The 24,630-nt window shown below is 41.5% G+C and overlaps 1 protein-coding gene across 3 annotated transcripts in view; it reads right to left on the reverse strand.

Annotated features, from left to right (window-relative positions):
- LOC122564761 (pappalysin-1-like) overlaps nt 1-24,630 on the reverse strand; it is a 326,083-nt gene that overhangs the window by 205,159 nt on the left and 96,294 nt on the right. For all 3 annotated transcript variants that reach the window (XM_043719939.1, XM_043719938.1, XM_043719937.1), the window contains exon 8: nt 4,963-5,091. In XM_043719939.1, coding sequence (XP_043575874.1) covers nt 4,963-5,091 — 129 coding nt within the window. The remainder of the gene's footprint in view (nt 1-4,962; nt 5,092-24,630) is intronic.

Here is a 24,630-nt window from a genome sequence, read left to right on the forward strand (position 1 = left end):
AGCAACCCTTCTTTAGAACTGATGGTCGCTGTCAAAAAGTAGGTTTTCATGCAGAAGATCAGGTGTGGGGAGGGGGTAAGGAGTAAATGAGAGGTGGGGATAAAGCTGAAAATGTGTTGCTGGAAAAACGCAGCAGGTCAGGCAGCATCCTTGGAGCAGGAGAATCGACGTTTCGGGCATCAGCCCTTCTTCAGGAAAGTGATTTAAAGCCCAAAGAGAAAGAACAGTTGGACAGACAAAGGAGTGAATAATGGCCAGACTAAGAGAATGAATAGCTGCTAATGGGGACTATTACCGGCTAACTGAAGGAGACTGAAGGTGGTATGTAATAACAAGTCATGAGGTAACTGGGTCTGGTGTGTGGGGTTGGGGTAAGGACATGGCAGAAGGTGCCTCAAATCCTAAAATTGTTGGATTTGATATCGAGTCCAGAAAATTAGAGTTCCCAAGCAAAAAATGAGGTGCTGTTCTTCCAGTTTACACTGAGCTTCGTTGGAGCACTGCAACAAGCCTGAAACAGATGTTGACCAGGGAACAGGGGTGTGTGTGAAAGTGATAGGCAACTGGAGGCTCAGGATCTTTTTTGTAATAGAATGTAGGTGTTCTGTGAAGCAGTCACCCAGACTACACTTCGTTTCCCCAATGTAGGGGAGACCATGTGCTGAGTATTGAATGCAGTAATTTTAGTGATTTATCGCCAACATAAATAACAGTCTCTTTGGCTCCTGAAGCCGAATACATTTTAATTGATGCCAAAATTGGTTCAGTGGATGAAGGTTATGGAGAGCCTTAAAGAGGCTTGTATGCAGTGCATTTTGCCAATAACTTTCCAAGTTTCACAAGTTAAGAGTGTTAACAGTGAAATATCATGTCGTTCCAAATCAGCTGGTAAGTACAGCACGACATCAGAAATGCTTTACCTCAGGAATCTGTGCTGGCTCATTCACTGTTCAGTGACTACACCAGAGGCAGAGTTGATACAACTCTATATGTTAAATTATGGTGGCATCATTGCCCTCGTAACAAAGTAACAACCTGGCCAGAGACATTCTCTCTCTACCTGGAACTAATTTTCAATATTAGTACTTCAAATTCAGTGCCTAAAAACCCACAATAACAGCCTTTCCCCTAAACAACATTGCAGCAAAAGAACCACTGCAATGGTATGAAACAAGCCTTGCCTGGAGTACTGGTGATGCTGACACATACATACTTTGAAGAGCAAGCTTAGCATTGCTACAGTCAGCTACTGAATACATTGCACCAGTCTGGACAGGCACCCCATTTGGATGTGCATTTTACTGTTGCATTATGAATCAAATGCAGATCATTGAAATTACTAAAATCAATACTCATTCAATTGGTTGCATCCTATGACAATATAACTGCACCTAAATTCTACACTATACCTCCTGAGTCATGCCATAACCAACCTGAATTTACCAATGCAGGATGATGTCCACAAGCTACTGGATACACCTGAAATCTCTTGGGGTAGGACTAATGTTCTGCAAATGTCTTAAAGCCAACAGATCCTGCATCAGCTCGAAGTTAGTTAACATTCCAAACAACATGCAATTGTTGACCTTTCAAAATAAACATTCAGGTTTCAAACTGTCCATTTATACTAGTATTTATTGAACCATTTCAAAACATTGCATGGCTAATATAGTTTATTTTATACTTCTGGGAAATGATTGGCAGAACCCCCCCACTGATGATACATGCTACTGTACATATACATGTTGAAATATCTACTTATCTGATGGAGCTATCTATGTGTACATATAACATGCAAGCGTTTTATTTGTGTATGTGTATGAAAACACACTAATTTAGGAATTGAGTTAACAAACAGACCAACCGAGATACCCTTGATCAGCTCTGAATCTTTTGACTGGATCAGCAGGCTGTGTCTGGATGTTAGTTGGAGTTATTTTGCACCTTTCAGTTCCAAACAAGGTTGTGGCTGAACTGGCAGGAACTGTGAACTGATAACACTGCAGGCAATGGTGCATCTGGTATCACAATGGATAATGAGCTCAAAGAAGCACTTTCATAGAAATTAGATTAGATTGATTACAGTGTGGAAACAGGCCCTTCGGCCCAACAAGTCCATACCGATATACTCACCCAGACCCATTCCCCTACACTTACCCCTTCAGCTTACACTATGGGCAATTTAGCTTGGCTAAACCGGAGTACCTGGAGGAAACCAACGCAGACACGGGGAGAATGTGCAAACACCACACAGACAGTTGCCTGAAGCGGGAATTGAACCCGGGTCTCTGGCACTGTGCGGGAGCAGTGCTAACCACTGTGCCACCGTGCCACCCACAAAGACTTGCAAAAGAAACATGAATAACTGAGAAAATAGATGAATCAGGGTCAAAGCAATTACAAAAATATCGATTAGGAGAAGGAAAGAAAAATGGATTAGGAGGGAGGGGAATATAAAACAGAAAGGAAAAGTAAGAAAAAAGGTTTTCCAAAAAATTGACATCTGCATTTAAGTCTCTGGGAATAAAATTTGACTGAAGAACTGAGATGTCATAGTTTGAATTGTCAAATTTTGGGGCTAGAAAAGTTGATTTGCACTGCATTAACCATTACCACAGCATTGCTGGGGTACTCATACTGTTAATTACTGGATTTAACTTTGTGTGGCAACTTTAACAGCAATTCACGTGCAAATCCAGCAACTTCTTAGAAGTAATGAGAGGACAAAAGCAAGCAAAAGCAAACAGTGGAACGAACAGAAATATCTGGATATTTGCAAGTCACAGCATATCACTTAATCCTTTGACTGTGGGGGCTGATTGCACATTAGTAACAGTGTGCGTAGTTACCATGGTGTTACCTTTCCAACAAGATCCAGTCCAAAGATGTGGCAGATTTTCCACTTTGAACCCAATAAGGCATTATCTCACTGAATTGCACAATAAACGTCAATGGCCTATTCCTATTCTTTTTACCCTTCCCTCCTATTTTAGATTCATATGTTACTTCTGATAAATTAAGTGGTAAAAAGTGTTTCTCTCTTGAGATTTTCTTCAAGCTCCTTTGCATTTCACGAAACACAAGATCTGCTATAAGTGGCTATGTTTAATAATGTAATATTTAACATTAGAAATAATTTTAAAATATTTTCTTTTCATATTTCAAAGTGTGAAATTGGTAAAGCTTGATTAACACAACTGAAAATGGATTTTAAAATTATCTCTTGTTGTCAATATACTGACAGTAAATGACCTTCATTTTAAATGAATGAAAATTATTTTGTTCCCTTTCCCCCAAAATTTCCAGATCAATTTTTAGACTTTACTTGAGGACCTGCTAATGAGCACCAAGGTGATGGAAACTCCCAATGGTGATTAGTCATGACCCAAGGATGAATTGGTTTTGTAGGTTTGTTTCTATGCAATGTTTTACAAGCTAACCTTAAAGATCATGCAAACTCAATTTCCACCAATGCAATACAACATAAGTTTCAAGCTCCCTAATTCCTTTCTGTTGTTTATCATGATGTTGGAGGAATTGCACTAAAAAAAAATACCAATATCATGCTGAAACCAATATCAAGAAATTATTTCAAATGTTGTTTTAATATAAAGCAATAAATTGCTGAGAGTTTGTGATTGCCAGGTTGCATGACAATTTACAGATGAGGGAATTGTTGCAATATGTTGGTTACGCCGACCTTATTTTTTTAATGTATGATGGAGCTGTGATATTTCTACAGTAAAGATAATTGGAAATGGGATAAATATCCAATGAATGTAACCTACATGCCATTAATCATTGCAACCGTTCAAATCCAAGAGTCTTTTCAATTCTCAGATATTCTGTGTTCCATCACTTCGACACTATCTTTAGATAAAATATGTCAGAGAAGGATTAGTGAACTATTTCTGCCTCTGGATATTGGAAGCTGTGGCATTAAGGATCATCTGACTCATTGAATGAATATACTGAAGGCCAAGCTGTAGTTAATACACTGTTATTTAATCATTACTATTTGAACTGCACTTATGCCAAAGATTTCTCATGCCTCCCCAGAAGTGCCAGCTGTCAGTAAAAGTTTGCTTTTTTGGACATGGTGGTACTAAATTCATAAATGTCCACCCATTCCACAGGGCTCATGCATTATCTTTACATATGCTATCATGCTATTCTCTTGTGATGAGGGGACCAGTCTATTTCACCTTTTCAATCATTATAAAAGTTTGAGTAAAAAATAGAACTTGCATTATCAGGGGTACATTCAGAGTGTGCGGCCTCGACAGAATAATAGAGATGGTGCTGCATCACGGAAATTATGCAAGTATTATTTCATTGGGGTCTCAACAATAAGGATTTAATTGTTCTAACAACCAGAGGAGGGAATATCCTGGGAAATAAATTTGGGAGCCCTCAACTTGGTACGATTCTAACAGCGGACTACAATGATGCATAGATCAGAGATCAGCTCAATTCATCCTGGAGCAACCCTGTCATAACTTAGTGACCCACTTTAAGGCAGCACACCTGCCAAGGCCTAACATACTTTGGTGTCAATTCTTGGACAGGAAACTTCCAACAAACTGCAAAGAAAACAAGGTTGAGTGATGCTTTGGGCGATTTTTATTTTGAGCAGTGGTTGATTTAAGGACTGATAACTTAGGTAGCTCAGGACTTCAATATTCCAGGCTGGATTTACAATCCATGAGACCAAAGCAGTTTAAGAGATTAGACATGAAATGGGCAAATAGCAATTGTATCACCTCCATCATTGACCTATCCGTGATTTCCTTTCACAAGTCAAGCATTAAGCATGGGATCTTTCAGCTCATCACTTGATTAAATCCACTTATCCATCAAGGGAGGCCATTTAAATTGTTACATTTGGAAATTAAAGTGCAAATAATTAGGTAATTTACAATAAGGTCACCCAGACTTTAGCCTACATAGAGGTAAACTTACTTTTGGATCAATCCATCTCCACAGTAAGCAGCTCCATGCACATGTTTCAGTTCTGGAGAAGGTTCACTTTCATCAGAGCCTGTGACAACTGCCACTTGATAGGTATACAAAGTTCCAGGTTTTACATCCCTGAGGACATAAGCAAAGAACACAATAAATGGAAGTTGTCTTTTTTTTTGCTTGATCACTTGATTCTCTGCCGATCAATGGAACTTCCCTGAGGCATTTGGCAAACAGCTGCAAATGCTGTCCCAAGCTGGTGTCCGAAACTCTCATATTTGACCTGCTATTTTGTAATGTTATTTCTAAGCAGCTCCATTTCAAGAAGCAGCAATGCTGTTTGTTTGTGAAACACACATTGTTTCTTCATATTCTCCACAAGCACCACTTTAGGCAGCCACAGAGCTGCAGATTCATTTCCTCAACAAACATCCTCCATTGGCACTCTGTAAAATGTATGAAGCGTACACACAACTGTGCCAGTTGGGCATTTTTGGATTGAGTGTGAACACGTAAAAGGTTATGAATTGCTGAATAAAATTTATAAAATTGTCTTTTTCTTGTTTTACATATAAGTACATATATTTTTAATTTTAATTATTGCACTGTTTTATCTTGAAGGAATTCACATCTGAATTATCCCCTTCCAGAACAAACACTGGAGGTGTTAAGTGCATGTGAAACAAAGATAGCTCTGCTGTCTCTACTGATATTCATTTGAAGCTGCATCAAATTCAGTATGCAGGCACACTGGTCATCAAACCATACCTTTTTACCATCAAACTTGACACCATCAAGGGGAAAAAAAATGAACCCAACAGCTTTTCAAAGTCTGGTCAGTTGCTGAGGCGACAAAATAAGTTCTGAACTTGAATTATTTTTCCAAAGTGCAACTTCAGTTAGCAGCTGGGCTCTGGAATCTGGGCACAGTTTCGAGTTAAACCAAATATTTATCCGCTGCCCTTTGCTTCAACAGGTTTATTATTAGAGAGCAGCAGTTGGCAAATCAACTCATTTACCATGTCACACGATCGTTTTACAATTGATATTTAGATGAGGACAGGATGGACATGCAAGATTCAGAACTTAGCTTCGTAACACAGTTTATTGATCGAACTTTGGTAGCCAGGTTCTCATTTTTTAATTCATTCATGGGATGAGTGCATCACTGGCTAGGCCAGCATTTATTGGCTATCCCAGAAAATAGTTAAAAGTCAATCACATTCTTGTGAGCCCGGAGTCACACGTAGTCCGATCACCAACTTTCCACACTGTCATTTAAATAAACCCTCCTCTACTTTGAATAGTATATTCAAAGAAACTATAGCATTTACAAACACCATTTTTTTCTGTGTTTTTCAGTTCACATTTATGGTGAGTAAATACAGGGACAAAGAGCATGGTAAATTAGCACATTTGGTGAAATGGTGGACTGTATTATATGAATACCTTGCAAAAATACTTTTCAACAAAACCTTCAATAAAACTTGAAGTTCACAGTGTTTGCCACAATGTAAACTTGCTGCTGCAGCTAAATATGGTGCTACAGCAATGTTCTCTGAAGCTGGATGGTTCCTGGAACTCAGCCTGACCTGAAAATTCTGCTTCTCACCACCGCACACATGCACAAATAATGTATTTTTTAACACAGCGAATTGTTATGCTCTCGGAATTCACCGCCTGTAAGGGTGTTGAAAGCAGATTCAATAATTACTTTCCAACGAGAGTTGGACATATCCTTGAAAAAGGATGTATTTGCACAACGGGGAGAAAAGGCAGAGGAGTGTGACTAAGTAGACAGTGCTCACAAAGTCAGCATTATTGCAATGGGCAGAATGGCTATCTTCCATATTGTGTGAATCTATGGTTTATGAATGGGCAATCCGCCTCTGGGATTATGTGGCTATTTTGCCACACATCAGATGCCACGTCAGGACAGTGGTCAGATATGGAAGCCCTTGAATTTCTATTACAGAGTCATAGAGCTGTACAGCACGGAAACAGACCCTTTGGTCCAACTCATCTCTGCTGACCAGATATGCTCAATGAACCTAGTCCCATTTGGCACATACCCTTCCGATGCATGTGCCCATCCAGTTGCCTTTAAATTTTGAAATTGTACCAATCTCCACCACCTCTTCTGGCATCTCATTCCAAACTTGCACCACCCTCTGTGTGAAAATGTTCCCCTTAGGTTCCTCTTAAATCTTTACCCTCTCATCTTGAACATATGCCCTCTAGCTTTGGACTCCTCTACCCCGGGGAAAAAAACCTTATCAATTTATCCTATCCATGCCCCTAGTGACTTTATAAACCTCTATAAGGTCACTCCTCAACCTCCAATGTTCCAGGGAAAACAGCCCCAGCCTATTCATCCTCTCCTTATATTTCAAACCCTCCAACCATGGCAACGTCCTTGTAAATCTTTTCTGAACCCTTTCATGTTTCACAACATCCTTCCTATAGCAGACAGACCAGAATTGCATGCAATATTCTAAAAGTGGCCTAACCAGCTGCAACATGACCTTCTAACTCCTATACTCAATAATCTGACCAATAAAGGAAAGTATACCAAACCCCTTCATCACTATCCTGTCTACCTGCGATATTACTTTCAAGGAACTGTGAACTTACACTCCAAGGTCTCTTTGTTCAGCAACACTCCCTAGGACCTTACCATTAAGCATATAAGTCCAGCCTTATTGGCCTTTCTAAGATTCAGCATCTGACATTTATCTAAATTAAACTCCATCTGCCACTCCTTGGCCCATTGGGCCATCTGACCAAGATCCCATTGTACTCTGAGGCAACCTTCATCACTGTCCACTACACCTCCAATTTTGGTGTCATCTGCAAACTTAATAACCATACCTCCTATGTTCCCATCCAAAGATTTACATAAACGATGAAAAGCAGTGGACCCAGCACCAATCCTTTTGGCACACCATTAGTCACAGGCCTCCAATCTGAAAAGCAACCCTTCACCACCATCCTTTGTCTGCTATGTTCTGTATTCAAATGTCTAGTTCTCCCTATATTCCATGTGATCTAGCCTTGCTTACTGGTCTACCATGAAGTGCCTTGTTGAATATCTTACTGAAGTCCATATTGATCACGTCCACCACTCTGCCCTCTTCAATTCTCTTCATTACTTAGTTAATGCAAAATATATTACTGAATATATGTATCATAGAAACAGAAGTAGAAAAGAAATTGAGGATGGCATGAAATATTAAAGCTATTAAGAATTTAGGGATAGTGCAGGAAAATACTGTTAGGTAGAAGATCAGCTGTGATCTGGTTGAATAGTTCAGCAGGCTAAATGGGCCAAATGGCTGAATCCTGTTCTTGTTTCCTAAGTTCCTATACATGCAGCACTAGGCTGGTAAACAGGACAGGCTCCCCGCTTTAATAGAGGTCTCACTGGTCTGAGGATGGACAATTGAAATTGACCCTTGGAAGTAACTGAGTGGAAGAATAAAATATAAACTCAGTAGAATTCCCTGTCACTGTGACAGGCAGTTAGCAAAGGCACAATTGCTGCAAGCAGACTGGTGCAATTGTGTTTTTAAAAACTCCAAAGTCTTTGGAAAGAGTTAAAGGCTGTAATGAAATCTTGTGGCTCACTAAATATTCATACATTTCTGGTACTTCGCTCTTCTTCCTAATGACATCATCTGAACCCCCGACTAAGTTGTAGCTTGATAGCTGCAGCCTATGGTATGAATGAAGGTTTTATAGTTTTCAGTTACGCACACCAAATTCCTATTAGCTACTGTTCAGACACAGCCTCAGGTTAATTCTGAGTTGCACCATCCTTGCAGGTGTTGGTTGTAATAAAGCAGCTTTTATAGTGGCCTTGATGCAAGAATAATTTATCAAGTGTAATTCTTCTACACTTAATAATCACACTGGATATCTCACATTTAAAGTGCCTGTTTAATCTTAATATTTACTGCAAACTCTTGAGTCCAAAAGGCCCAATTTTAACTCTGCCTGCCAATTGGAAAGGAACAAGCTGGTGACAGAAATGACAGTGCCCAGAGTGTACCCGACACATGCCTTTTTTACGTGTTACATTTTCAGTTGGTGGTGGACAATTGCTACTTAAATTTCAGGATACTATAGCATCATTTTCACCCTGGTGCCAAGCTGACTGACTGCAGCAACACTGTTGCCTCATGCTAAAGCTCATGCTAAAACATGAGGGCTCTCCTTCCCCCAACTATCTCTCCCACCCCACCCCCTTGACTATGATCATCACTGCACCACAGTCCCCTGAAGAATCAGGGACCATTCCCTCTAGCCTGGACCGGTAGACTCCCCCTGTCCAAAATCCCTGTCCTATCCATCGGACAGTGCTTGACAACAGTCTCATAAATGCATTTGAGAGGTTAAAATATTCCAATCCTCATACTTGTAGGGTGTGAGCTGTTGGAACAAGCTGTAGGTTTTGCCATACAATTTTGCTCCCCGCCACCCCCCCACACATAGACCCAACTTCTTGTGTTGTAGGTGCATAAGAACTTTGTCGCGTTTACTTACACCAACAATGGAAGACTGTATGTGTAGGAATCCTGGGTTTGATCCCACTGACCATTGACTGCAAATGTATTGTCTGAGATTCTGAAGAGACACATTTCCTGCTTGTCAACTAGATACTCCAGACAACGTAGGTCCCAATTTCGGCTGCAACACTACTGATGGCAAAAAGTAATTCGGAAGATTATGTATCCATCCTTTCAGCTATTGTAAGATATTAAGCAATGGAGAGGATTCCAAAATGCCAAGAATTCCAGAAAGCCTGCTCACCTGCCCTTTTTCTCTGAGGGCTGGCTGTGTGTCAAACAACAATCAGCTACCGTATGAGTGAAAAGGATGGATAAAAATGGGGCAAGCAGTTAAGTTTTTGCAAACTTGGAGGATTTTTTACAGTGTTGAGAAACAAGTATGAGTTCCATCAGCAGTCAGACTAGTTCTCTGGTCAAAGCATACAACTTATTCTGGACAGTGACCAGGAAAAGGTTTCCATGTTGTGCCATTCTCTGGGTTCGATTTCTCCCTGCCTGAAAGTGTTGAGTTTTTCCCGGCTGGAGGTTCTTTGGCTTCAGTGACATGTGACTCTGGATAATCGGTATTTCCATTTGAATTTCTAGATAGCGAACGTCTACAGGCTACTGGGCTGTGGCCAACATTATACACAGGCGTGAACCAACAGCAGCTGAGAGAATGGTGTCCTGCATGTGGTTGGAGAGGTCCACAGGCAATCCCAGTCTAGTTTGGAGAAAGTGTGCCTCAAGGGACGGGAGGTGGAGTGACTCATTGTGGGACCCAGAGATGTTTCTGTCCCTCTTGGGCTCACAAAGCACAGGACAGAGAATCCTTACCAACTTTTTCTGTTCTTCAACCGTGTGGCATTAAACTTTGTTGCAGCAAAAGAAGTGCCATCTCAGTCATGATCATCACACACTGAGAAACTGTGCCTCAGATCATCTGCCATTGCATATTCATCCATGAACCATCCGAACAATTTGTTTGCTGACTTCCATCAATATTGCAGATTACTGATAAGCAGCAGTTTTCTTATTGAGTTTTAACATTTTAAATGCTCAGCTTAAATATCACTCCTTCAGCTCCCTCTTTGAATTACCTTTATTTTGGAACATTGGACAGTGTATTGACAGTGAATTAGATGATGGTTAATCTCTGCCTGAAATCCATCCGCCAACATTGTTTCTGTAATCCTTAATATCATTACTTCAGAAAGACCCATCAATCTCAGTTTTAACATTTTCTGTTGAACTAGTTTTTGGCAGGAAAGACAGCTCCAGATTTTGTGTTCCTGAGACAGCATCTTTAAGGCTGTTTAGTTTAACAATCTGCTATTGATTCAGGCAAATAGCGTATTCTTTCAATGAGAGATGTCCAGTTTGTCAATGTGTTATATCACACAGGTGTATGATGTTCAGACAGGGAGCCTTTTCACTTTGTGTCCTGCATCAATGTCAGGAAGGATGTATCAGATTCTGCACAGTAAACAGCCCAAGACTGTTTTGAAGCTCAAGTGAAATCATATTAGTGTGGTACGCGTTACTCTTTGAACTGACAGAGCAGTAAATGCAATGCACCATTGAATGTGACACACAATAACAATGGCAATGTATTGAGAAACATGAAACAACAGGTTTAAATCTTTGTTTTAAAGTGAGTTTCATTGTAATAAATGTAAAATAACAGATGGCTGGCCACAAACTACAGTGGATTAATTCCATCAAGCAGTTGTGAATATGTCATAAACTGTGTGAGAGTGAAGTTTGGTCCTTTCATAAACATCAGTAGATCCCCAAGATTGAATTAGTGTCTCAAACTCCCTGCCAGACACTTGTTATTCTTTATAATATATACTATGTCTAGTTTATTTAAGTTTGTAATTCACTATTTTTAGGCAGGCAGCAAGACAAGTGAGTGTGGAGGTGGTAAGATGTAGGTGAAAGTGTAAAGCTGTCTTCAAACAACGATGAACACAGCATTGAAGAAAGGTGCAATAATTCCACAGAGGCTGGTATCCCGTCACCAAGTCACCCTTCACTTACATGTGGAGAGTCCTTGACACTGATCCACCTCCCTCAGAGCCAGCTCTCAGAGTGAACAGTTTTCTGACACCCCAGTTTATATAAGTCAGCCACAGCTCCCTGGTTCGACAAGGTTAACAGCCCCAGTCGGGGAACTCATTTTCTGTGATGTCCACCTGGCTGTCTTCATTACAATCACGGCAAGGGGCTTGCATTTCAAGTCTTGGAAACGTGCAAGTAAATTTCATTTGTAAGAGTGGAACTTTGCCATTCAAACATGCTGAAATAAAGCTCATGTCAGAAAACGATTGTGCAATGAGTATCTCTGAATTTGCAAGCAGATTAGCAAAGCAGAAAACTGTGATGCATCCCAATACCAGAAGCTAGTTAAATAATTTCCATTGCTCATGAAAAGCTTCCTCAAAGAGTTCACACGTTGATTGTATTTTCCACAATTTATTTCTTTGTTCAGGAATTTGGGTGTCGCTGGCATTTATTGCTCATTTGTAATTGCCCTGGAAAAGGTGGTGGTGAGCTGTGTTTTTGAACTACTGAAGTCCACCTAGTGTGGGACCACCCATAATGTTGTTAAAATGTAGGCTTCAGAACTTTGACACAACCCCCACAAAGGAACAGTGATTTAATTCCAAGTCAGGATGGCATGTGGCTTTGAGGTGAGGTTGAAAGTGGTGGCATTCCCATGCAAAGCTTCTCCTTATCCTTTTAGTTAGTCAAGATTATGAGTTTGGAATGTGCTATCGGGGTCCTTTGTTGGTTACTGCGTTGCAACTTGTAAACAGTACACACTGCTGCCACCGTACATTGTTGGTGGAGGGAATGAGTATTGAAGGTGGTGAATGAGGTGCCAATCCAGCAGGCTGCTTAGTACTGGATGATGTCAAGTTTCTTAAATGTTTTTAGAACTGCACCCATTCAGGCAAGTGGAGAACATTTCACCACATTCTTGAATTGTACCTTGTAGATGGTGAACAGGTTTTAGGAAACAGGAGATGAATTACTCACCAGAGAATTTCTCACCTCTGACATGCTTTTGTACCCATAGTATTTCAACAGCTAATCTAGTTCAGTTTCTGCTCAGTGATAACCCCGAGGATATTGATAGTAGTGGTTTCAGAGATACTGCTGCCATTGAATGTCAAGGGCGATGATAACATTAGCTCTTGTTGGAAATGGCGATTGCCTGACACTTCATGGCATGAATGTCGCTTTCCATTTATTGGTCCAAGTCTGGAGGTTGCCCACATTTTGCTCAGTATTGATATAGACTGCTCAGTACCTGGATTGTTGAGATTGGGGCTGAACAATGCATAATCATCAGCAAACATCCCCACTTTTGATGTTGAGAGAAAGTGAAGGTCATTGATGAAGTAACTGAAAATGTTTATAGCAAGGTTACTACCCTGAGGAACTCCGATAGTGATGTCCTCATTCTGAGATGATTGATCTCCAACAACCACAGCCATTGGCAATTGTGCTATGGTATGACTCCAACCTGTAGAGAGTTTTCCACTCGATTCCCTTTGACTCCAATTTTGCTAGGGATCCTTGATTCCATATTCAGTCCAATGCTGCCTTGATGTCAAGGGTACTCAGTCTCACCTCGCATCCCCTCTGGAGTTCAGTTGTTTTGTCCATATTTGGGTGTTAATGGTTTGGCCAGGAGCCAAGTAAATGTTGGGTAAGCAGGTTATTCCTTTGCAAATGAGGTGACAGTACTGTCAAAGATTGCTTCGATCACTTTGCAGATGGTTGAGAGTAGACTGATAGGGTGGTAATCAGCCAGGTTGATTTTGTTCTTCCTTTTATGTACAGGACATAGCTGGAGAGTTTTCCACAGTGTTGGCTAGATGCCAGAATGTAGATGTACTAGAACAGCTTGGCTAGTGACATGGCTAGTTCTGGCACACACTTCTTCCATACTAATGTCATAGACTCATAGCAAAAGGACATTCGGCCCATCATGTCTGCACCAATCAGAAACAACCACCAAACTACTCCAATCCCAAATGGAGTCATAGATTTTACAGTTGAGAACGTTGATAGGACCTATGGTTTTTGCAGTATCCAGTGCTTTTGGATGTTTGTTGATATGAAATAGCGTGAATCCACTGGGTTGAAGAATGGTATATGTGATGGTTGAGGTGGATTATCCACACATCACTTCTGGCTGAATATGAATGCTTTACTTCAACTGGTCTGGTGCACTGATGTTGGGGGCTCCCCCAGTTTTGCAGTTGGGGATATTTGAGGAGCATCCTCCACCAGTGAGTTGTTTGCTTTTCTGCCATCATTCAGGACTAGATGTTGCAGGATTGCAGAACTTAGCTCAGATTCATTGTTCTAGAATCATTTAGTCCTGTCTGTCACATGCTGCTTATGCTATTTTGCATACTGCATGTTGCTTTACCAGATGACACCTTATTTTTAGGCTATGCCTGGTGCTGTTCCTGGCATATCTCAAGCACTCTTCACTGAATCAGGGTTGACCTTCCAGCTTGAACATAACATTGGAGAGAGGGATGTGCTGGGTCATAAGGTCACAGAATGTAGTTCAATGGGATTCTGCTTGTTGTTGATGATCTCATGGGTACCCCAGTTTGAATTGTTAGATCAGCTCTAAGTCTGTTCTGTTTAACATGATGTGAAGGTGCCAGTGTTGGACTGGGGTGGACAAAGTTAAAAATCACAGAACAGCAGGTTATAGTCCAACAGGTTTATTTGGAAGTACAAGCTTTCAAAGTGCTTCACCTTCTTCAGATAGCTAGTGGGGAGAGGATCATAAGACACATATTGATACAGATCTTATACAATAAATTCTGTTCCTATGATCCTGCTCCACTAGCTACCTGACGAATGAACTTTGAAAGCTTGTACTTTCAAATAAACCTGTAGGACTATAACCTGGTGTTGTGTGATTTTTAACTCTGTTTAACATGATGGGAGAGTGCTATCAATGTGAAAGCAAGACTTTGCCTCCACAAGGACTGTATGGTCGTCACCTTTCACCAACATTGTCATTGACGGATGACTTTGTAACAGGTGAATTGGTGAGAACAGTATCAAGTATATTTTTCCTCTTTGTTTCCCTCAAAACCTGCCACAGATCTAGTCTAGCATCTGTATCCTTTAGGATATGTCCAGCTCTGTCATTAATGGTGCTATCATACCACTTTTGGTGAGGAGCTTTGAACACCACCCAGAGTACAGTTTGAACCTTTGCCAGTATGTCCTCCAAATGTTGCTCAACACTCGTCAGCTGAGGTGGGGTAAAGAGTTAGTAATCAGCAAGAGGTTTCTTTGCCCATGTCTGACCTGATGCCATGATATTCCATGGAGTTGAAAGTCAATGCTGAGGGAAACTCCCTCCCAACTATATACCACTGTGCCACCACTTTTGCTGGCACAGGACATAGCCAAGGACAGTGTCTGGATATTGTCTGTAGTCTATGAATCTGTTTGTATGACTATGTCGGTCTATTGCTTGACTAGGCTATGGAACAGCTCTCTTGATTTTGGCACAGCCCCATGATAAGGAGGACATTGCATGGTTGAGACACTTGAGTTCATTATTATTGCTTCCTGTGCCTAAATCAATGTCAAATGGTCTGTCCAGTTTCATTCCTCTGGACTTCCTTACAGTTTGATACAGCCAGGTGGCTTGCTAGGCCATTTCAGTTGGCAATTAAGACCCATTGCTTTGGTCCTGGAGTCCCATGTAGGCCACACCAGAAAAGAATACCTAAAGCACATGAAAAAACCAGATGGATTTCTTTGACAATTAACAAAGGTTACATGGTTAAATGTAATTCCAGATTTAATTAACCTCAAATTTCACCATCCAATTTAGTGGTATTTGAACCCATGTCCCCAGAACATTAATTTAGGTCCGGGATTGCTAGCCCAGTGACATTATAATTTCAGTTCGAATTTTATGCAAATGAATATAAGATATTAACAGGAAAAGACAGGATAGATAAAGAGAAACTATATCCATTGGTTGGGGATTCTGGAATGACAGGGCAGAGTCTGAAAATGAGGGCTGGACCATTCAGGAGAGATGTTAGGAAACATTTGTACACACAAAGGGCTGTAGATGTTTGGAACTCTCTTCCACAAACTGCAGTGGATGCTGGATCAGTTGTTCATTTTAAATCTGAAACAGATAATCTTTTGTTAAGCAATGGTATTAAGGAATATGGGCCAAAGGCAGGTACATGCATTTCGGCCACAGATTAGCCATGATCTAACAGGCTCCAGAGGTTGAATGGCCTACTCCACTTCTTATATTCCTATATATTAATGTTCATATGCGTGCAATCACCTTGCCAAGAATGGTTTGGTCATGTTCATTAAAATGATCCACAACAGCCACTGGGACATTCTTAAATCACATCCATATTTAACTTGTGCACCTTATGAGCTGAGGACACCTCTTGTTAGCTTGCTAGAAATAGGTACTGGACTTTGGGCCCCTGTCCGTAGCCTTCGTGGAGAACCTGGAGGTGGTGCTACGCTGATGGGAGGTGATCAGGACAGTGCCGGAAAAAATAATTGGAATGGAGCCAAGTTAGTGCCAGCAACCACAACAGTACTGCAGTACTTTTCTCAGCTCTATACCAGCAATATTTTCTAACAATTTTTTTTTTTGGTGACCTCCAGGGTTCCTTTAGTGCCCTCTGGATAGGCTGCATGTTGGCTGTGTTTTCCTGGAGGTTGCTAGCCTAGCTGTGGCTGCCATTATGGTGAAACAAATTCTTGAAGGGCACTTCAAATAGATGTTACGCTTCCTGTTCACATATGCACATTGCTTAACTCCCGTTTCATGTGAATTTCATTGCTGCCTTTGCTTGAAAAGTTGGTCATGCAACAAAAAACATTCATGCTGTTGAGACCAGCTCTTTTGGCTGCTTCGCCCCCTATTACATGCAGTGCCATACCATATTCTGGACTTTGAATTTCAATGATTCAACTAATATATACTTTAAATGCACACCCCTCTCAGATCAGTGCGTCTGACACAACTCCAGCCTCAGAAAGATGAGGGAGAGGTGTTAACTCTGCATCTGTTTTCAATTCAAATTATTTCTGCATCTGCTTCTATCCCAGGCTGCCACACATTTGTTCACCCAGGACCATCTATTACTGCCATAAATATGTTGAGTGATTAACACTGTCAGCTCTTAAGAATAGAAGTGCATTATTCTAATGGAGAGGCCCCTTTAATCTAAACCCCAGCACACACATTCACTTTTCTTATGCCGTTGATTACCCTGGGATACCCAGAGAAACACTTACTGAACATGTACTAGAATGTCCTGGGTTGCTTCTACAAAATAGCAGCTGGGATTTTTGGAACGTTTCAGAGTACTGAGAGCTTCAGGTTTCCTGAGGAGCACCTGACCTCAGTCTGGAGGATGGAGAGGCCAGCAAGCTGATTTTTGCTGAATGAGCAAAATTTTAACACATTTGTCCACTGTTTCAACCAAAGTATTAAAAATATCCAGCATTTACAAATGTATTGAGAATTCCCATCCTAATATTAACAAGTTTCCATTCCCTTCCTTTACCAGCCTTTCATATTTGCCTTTCGTTTCAGTGCACTGCATTTTAATCTGTCTGGACTGGCAACACTGTGCGTTCTTCAACCAGTTTATTTTAACCATAAGCTCATTTCAGTTTTTTTTCATTCACTATTTAAGAAAGGTGGTGAGGAAAAGCCAGGAGACTATAGACCGGTGAGCCTGACATTAGTGGTGGGCAAGTTGTTGGAGGAATCCTGAGGGACAGAATTTACGTGTGTTTGGATAGGCAAGGATTGATTAGGGATAGTCATGGCTTTACGCGTGGAAAATGATGTCTCACTAACTTGATTGAGTTTTTTGAAAAAGTAACAAAGAGGATTGATGAGGGACGGGCAGTAGACATGTCTATATGGACTTTAGTAAGATGTTTGGTAAAGTTCCTCGTGGTAGACTGGTTAGCAAGGTTAGATCACATGGAATACAGAGAGAACTAGCCAGTTGGATCCAGAACTGGCTTGAAGGTAGAAGACAGAGGGTGGTGATGGAGGGTTGCTTTTCAGACTGGAGGCCTGTGACCAGTGGAGAGCCACAAGGATCGGTGTTGGGTTCATTTATATAAATGATTTGGATGTGAACATAGGAAGCATAGTTAGTAAGTTTGCAGATGACACCAAAATTGGAGGTGTAGTGGACCGCAAAGAAGGTTACTTCAGAGTACAACGAGATCATGATTAGATGGGCCAATGGACTGAGGAATACCAGATGGAGTTTAATTTAGATAAATACGAGGTGCTGCATTTTGGAAAGGCAAATCAGGGCAAGACTTATACACTTAGTGGTAAAGTCCTGGGGAGTGTTGCTGAACGAAGAGACCTTGGAGTGCAAGTTCATAGCTCCTTGAAAGTGGAGTTGCAGCAAGGTAGGATAGTGAATAAGGTGTTTGGCATGCTTTCCTTTATTGGTCAGAGCATTGAATATAAGGTTGAGATATCATGTTGCAGTTGTACAGGATGCTGGTTAGGCCACTTTTGGTCCTTCTGATTGAGAGGATGTTGTGGAACTTGAAAGGGTTCAGAAAAGATTTACAAGGATGTTGCCAGGGTTGGAGGGTTTGAGCTATAGGGAGAGGCTGAATAGGCCGGGGCTGTTTTCCCTGGAGCATCGGAGGCTGAGGGGGTGACCTTATAGAGATGTATACAATCATGAAGGGCATTGATAGGGTATATAGGCAATGTCTTTTCGCTGGTGTGGGGGAGTCCAGAACTAGAGAGCATAAGTTTAGAGTGAGAAGTCAATGATTTAAAAGGGACCTAAGCGGTAACTTTTTCAAGCAGAGGATGATCCATGTATGGAATGAGCTGCCAGAGGAAGATTAGATTAGATTAGTTACAGTGTGGAAACAGGCCCTTCGGCCCAACAAGTCCACACCGACCCGCAACCCACCCAGACCCATTCCCCTACATTTACCCCTTCACCTAACACTACGGGCAATTTAGCATGGTCAATTCACCTAACCTGCACATCTTTGGACTGTGAGAGGAAACCGGAGCATCCGGAGGAAACCCACGCAGACACTGGGAGAATGTGCAAACTCCACACAGTCAATCGCCTGAGGTGGGAATTGAACCCGGGTCTCTGGTGTTGTAAGGCAGCAGTGCTAACCACTGTGCGACTGTGCCGCCCATGTGGAGGAGGCTCGTACAATTGCAACATTTAAAAGGCATCACGATGGGTATAGGAACAGGAAGGGTTCAGAGGGATATGGATCAAGTGCTGGTAAATGGGACTGGATTAGTTTACAATATCTGGTCAGCATGTACGAGTTAGACTGAAGGGTCTGTTCCTGTGCTGCACATCTCTTTGACTCGATGGATCATGGGATGTGGTTGTCACTGTTTGGTCTGGTATTTTGTCCACCCTTAATTGCCCTTGAGAATGTGGTGGTAAGCTACCTTCTTGGTCTGCTGCTGTTTATCTGTGTAGGTGCATGCCAGTGTTGGTAAGGAAGGAATTACTGTTGCACTGTGAAACATTTCCAATAATACATAGCATAAATAACATATCAAAGAAAAAGTAAATGCATACAAAAAGTGAGGAATAAGAACACTGTTGAAGAAATTGACTTGAAATTAAACACTGCCTTGAAACTTGACAGTGGAGCATGTTAGGCATTTCATTCTTTGGAAGTTGAGTTAGCAACCTATTGCATTGTCTTCTCTCCTTACTGTCACAAGAGTCCATTGGAAAATTATTTTAGGCCAACTTGATACATTTGTCTGCAACTCCTAGTTTTGTACAGACTGAGTCTCTGCTGATGCATTGTAACCAAGTGCAAAGAAATGTGCAGAATGGGTTTGACTCCAGATTTTCAACTTTGTTTTTAATTCTCTTCAATGTGTGGGAACATCTGTGTATCTGTGCAACATTTTCAAGCAATAGGGTTCCTTATTACCAACCCAAACCCAGCACCCACAAAAATTCTGTCCATTTCAGCTTTGTTATTAATCCCACCATCAGTAGCTGCATTTCCAGGTCTAAACTATGAAATTCCTGCCATTAACACCTCGATTTATCTACGCTTGATATCTTTCTTACTGCCCACCTCTCACAGGTCATCCTTTCTCATGCCTTCTCCATTGATCATACTTCTGTGGAACAGCTTGGAATTCTTTTCCTGTTATAAGGAAGTTACTAACTACCAACTGTCCTCATTGCTATGTTTTTCTTCACCCTCACATCCTCACTAATGAGATACACCACAGATTCTACTCAATATTTCTTGTGAAGGATCAGTATCAATCAAAGCACCAGGACACAGTCTGTACCAGACTTTGACAGCACATCAGTGATTGAGCCATAGTCATTGTTATAATGTTTTATCAATAGCTATATTGTACATTACTCTTAAACAACACTTCATAACCGTAACGTATTTCAGTGGGGTCGTTCTCCTGGGGTTCTGAACCAGTGACAGTGGTAGCAAAGCTCCTCCAGTGATTGGAGACTGGTGGCAGCAGATGGCAGTGTTCACAAGGCGGCATCTGCAGCAGAAGCAATATTCGTGGCCTGGCAACAACCTGGCCTGGCAGCGGAGCCAGGGATACTTGGTTGCAGACAGTCCTGGAGCGGTGCAAGGGGAATGCAAGTCCCGGAGCTGCGTGTGGGGAAACCGGGTTCTGGAGCGGTTCCAGTACAGTTTGAGGGAAGTGAGCCCTGGGATGGTGCAACTTACCTTGTTGCAGCTGAGTGCTGGTGAGGAGCGGACTGGAGGCTGCAGTGGAGTGGGACAGGAGCTGAAATTGGGCCTGGCGCCAGTGGTCACACCACGTGCTGAGCTACTGCTATCTGAAATTCTTTACCGAATTCCAATGTAACTCCTTTAACTCTGTTATAATTATCTTATTTGTAACTTTTTTTTAAGACTTTGTAAGTAATGCTACCACTTTTCCTTTTAATCCTCTTTTGTATCGAAGATTTGTACCTTGGTACTTGTACCTAAGATGGCACCATTAACGGCAGCCATTGTAAAAAACCTTTCATTGTACTCCTGTACTTCTGTACTGGAGCACATGTGACAATAAAGGATACTCATATTCAAAGCTGTTTATCCATTAGTTATACATGAAGTAATAATTGCTTTTAGTTTAGTGACAACAAAATTATTAAATACTTTAATGAGTCGTAAATACCAAGAAGAGGGTTATGAAATCTATTACAAGCAAGGTATCGGATGACATTGAAAATCTTGACAGTAAAGCTAAAGCACTCTTGACCTGCCAGCTGCTTCTACTGAAGACAGTGATTCATGCTGAAATATAGTGCACAGGTGCCAACAGCTACCTGAACGTCACCTCAAGAACCATTCTTAATGCAGAGTCCAGACAGTATTGTCAGAAGCTTACATGCTCAAGGGTGCATCGCAGCTGAGTCAGATCCTGACACCCTCAAAGTAAGGCCATTCATCATATCCTACCACTCCCTGAAATCTTTCACTATCACAGAAAAGAATGCAAATTAGATCCTCTACCTCCCTGTCCTCCTTGAGAACAGTCCATAATAACCTATCTCAAAAGCCATGTCCATCCTTTCTGCAGGAAGTTGTAGGTGATTATATTTTTTAAACAGTGAAAAACCCATTGTATTACTCTCTCCCTCAACAAAGGGAGAAGATTTTCCTCATTGCTTGGGCTGGATCTGACCTCAGGTCTGAGACAATCAAAGACTACTCCACGATCCCACCCAGTTTTCAAGCAGGGAAAAGACACTTTTTTTGCCTTAATAATCAAGATACAGAATTATAGAATCCCTACAGTGTGAAAGCAGGCCATTCATCTCATCGTGTCCTCAACGCCCCTCCAAACAGGAACCCACCCAGACCCATCCCACTATATTTTTCCTGTAAACTTGAATATCCCATGGCTAACCCACCTAGCCTGCACATCTCTGGACAATTTAGCATGGCCAATCTACCTAACCTGTGTTTCTTTGGACTGTAGGAGGAAACCAGAGCACCTTGAGGAAAACCATGCAGACAGAGGGAGAATGTGCAAACTCCACACAGACAGTAGCCTGAGGGTGGAATCAAACCCAGGTCCATGGTGCTGTGAGGCAGCAGTGCTAACCCCTAAGCCCATGGCAGTGGATATAGGACATTCTTCTCACTAACCCATTCATTATCTCTACGTTGTTTTTTTAAAATTATGCCTTTGGGAATTAGCATAAAGCTTCTGTCGACCTGAGACACTTTGATATTGTTGGCTACATCATCCTTCTCCTCTCCATTTCTGAGCAGTGGCATTTAATTTGAACAAATACTGCCACTCCTCGTATGTCACTGATCATTTGCTGATCTTTCCTTACTTTATACCTTGATGGGATCCACTCCCACCAGCCACACACCACTCTCACAAGACACTTAGGGGTGGGAGCTAAATGAACCATTAGCTAATGTCACCAGTACCTCAAAAACAAATGGTTTAGGAAAAAATACTCAGCAACTGTGCCCACTTAGTTTTTGTTAAATATCTATGCTTCTTTCTTCTGTTTTTTTTATTGCTCTGGTTCCTTGATGCCTGGGTAAAGTGTACAAAGTGATATTCATCTTCTGTGATCTCAATGGCAGATATCTCATTCCCACTTTGGCAGATTATTCTGTACTGTTTATTGGTTAGATTAATGTGATGCAGAGCTGCGGGGGGGGGGACATTTTCTTCACAAAACATGACAAAAAATTGCCATGATTCACAAGTGACCTGCAACATATCACGGTTCAAACACGAAAGGTACTACAAAGCTAGAGGAGACTCAAAGTTCCTGTAATTATCCTACGGGGTAAATAATAATTGAGACAAATCTGCGTCATTAAAATTCCTACTTTTTTTTGTTTATCCAGTAAAGGAAAAAGGTTTGTGAGGTTTTACAGGACACTTGATAGTGGCTATGAAAGGGGGAAAGAATCAAACACGTCTACCTTCTGGACAGAAGTCATAAGTATTTTATATCCATGGTGCCTTTTGCTCGCCATAAGGTGGCACATCAAAGAATGTGTTTTTATTAGTTCTGACCTTTGTTTCACCTTTCAGTTTATATAGGTGAAAATTTACGAAGAGGCACAGCAGGCCCAAGGGCCAGTGAAAAAAAGAACCCGCCACAGCTTCCTAATGTGTCTCCATAAAATGTGGGCTCATCAAGTCAATCTGTTTGTTTGGAGGCACGGTTGTTAAACCGTTTCGGATCGAAGGTTGATCATACATCCCTGGGATAGGAAAAGTGGCACCAAGTTGGAAACGACCTCAACTGAGCGATTTTGGGAAATCAATATCGATTAAATTCCTGGCTGTAGCTTTACAAAGGTTTTGTTTCCGCTAATTTTTGTCTTGCTGCAGAACATCAAGGGTTGTGTTTCTTCTGCTTTTTTCTTGTGCTGGTTCCTCGACACCTGAATATGTTACCGGGACTAGTAATGAAACCCTAGGCTAATTATACATGAGTTCAAATCTCTACACTCACGGGGAAATTTAAATTCAGTTAAATAAATAAATTCAATCTTAAATAAATACTTGTAATGGCAATGATGGCAATGAAGCCAGAGGATTCTCATTAAAAGAAAAACAGCTGGCCCGCTATCATCTTTTGGAGAAGGAAATCTGCCACCCATACCTTGTCTGACCCATATGTGACTCCAGACTGCAGCTAAGTAGCTGACTCGGAATTGCTTTCAATTGGCTGGGGAAGTGACTCAGTCGAATAAAACTTCCATGACAAAGTATAAAAGAATGAATGGAGAAGTGGCACTGTGACTCAGTGGTTAGCACTGCTGCCTCACAGAACCAGGGACCAGGGTTAGACTGCACCCTCAGGCGACTGTATTGGTGGGGTTTGCACATTTTCCATATGTCTGTGTGGGGTTTCCTCCAGGTGCTCCAGTTTCCTCCCTCAGTCTAATGATGTGTGGGTTGGATGGATTAGCCATGGGAAATTGCCTGTGGTGTCCAGGTATGTACAAGCTAGGTGGATTAGCCATGAGACATGCAGAGTTATGGGTATAGAGTGGGTAGAGGGAGGTATCTGGGTGGGATGTTCTTCAAAGGGTCAGTGCAGACTCAATAGGCCGAGTCTATATGCACTGTAGGGATTTTATGACCAGCCGGCATTGATCAAGGCAGCAAAAATGATAAATATGCAGTCAGTCTATTGTATCCTGTGAAGTTCTCTGCCTAACATCACGCACCTCCATCTCCATTCCTGGATAGCCTGTAACACAGATATAACAACCCGGCAGATGGTTGCAACCAAGTGATATTTAGTTAGAAGGGAGAAGCAATATTTACTCTGATTGCATGAATTCTCATCCCATCTGGTCAAACACTGGCAAGGAAGCCTCCTGTTGATTACCACTGACTACGTTTAATCTGCTGATAAATCAGTATTCCTCATATTGAACACAATCTGAAGATGTACCAAGGCAACGCACAGAATGTACTCTGCTGAGGGACTTCAATGTCTATCAACAACAGTGGTTGGTCGTCCTATCCCCATTCAGGCAGGCCATGTCCTGAAAGACACACTTGTCAAATTGGGCTTCTGGTAAGTGGTGAAAGAAACACCCCTTAAAATAAGAACTTGAATAAGCATTTCAACTCATTCTCCACAAACTCCTTGTTGTAGGATGCAGCTCTTCGTGGCTGTATCAGTAGGAGTGACAACCGCACAGAGATTGTGGAAATGCTATCATGTCTTCACACTGGTTGCACTATTACAATGTCAAATAGGATAGATTCAGAATCGATATAGCAGCTCAAAACATGACATCCATGAGGTGCTGTGAGCCATCAATAACAGATAAATGTATTACACCACAGTCTGTACTTCTATGACCCAGCATATCCCTAACTCTACCATTACCATTTCTGTTACTGTTACTGTTACCATTACCATTAAGCCCAGGAATCAACCCTGGTTCAATAAAGCGTGCTGGGGTGCCAAGAGCAGTTACCAGACGTACCTAAAAATGTGGTGACAATCAGTTGAAGGACTAGAGTCAGAGTATTCGG

This window comes from Chiloscyllium plagiosum, chromosome 30, assembly GCF_004010195.1.
Source record: "Chiloscyllium plagiosum isolate BGI_BamShark_2017 chromosome 30, ASM401019v2, whole genome shotgun sequence".
Lineage (NCBI taxonomy): Eukaryota > Metazoa > Chordata > Chondrichthyes > Orectolobiformes > Hemiscylliidae > Chiloscyllium > Chiloscyllium plagiosum.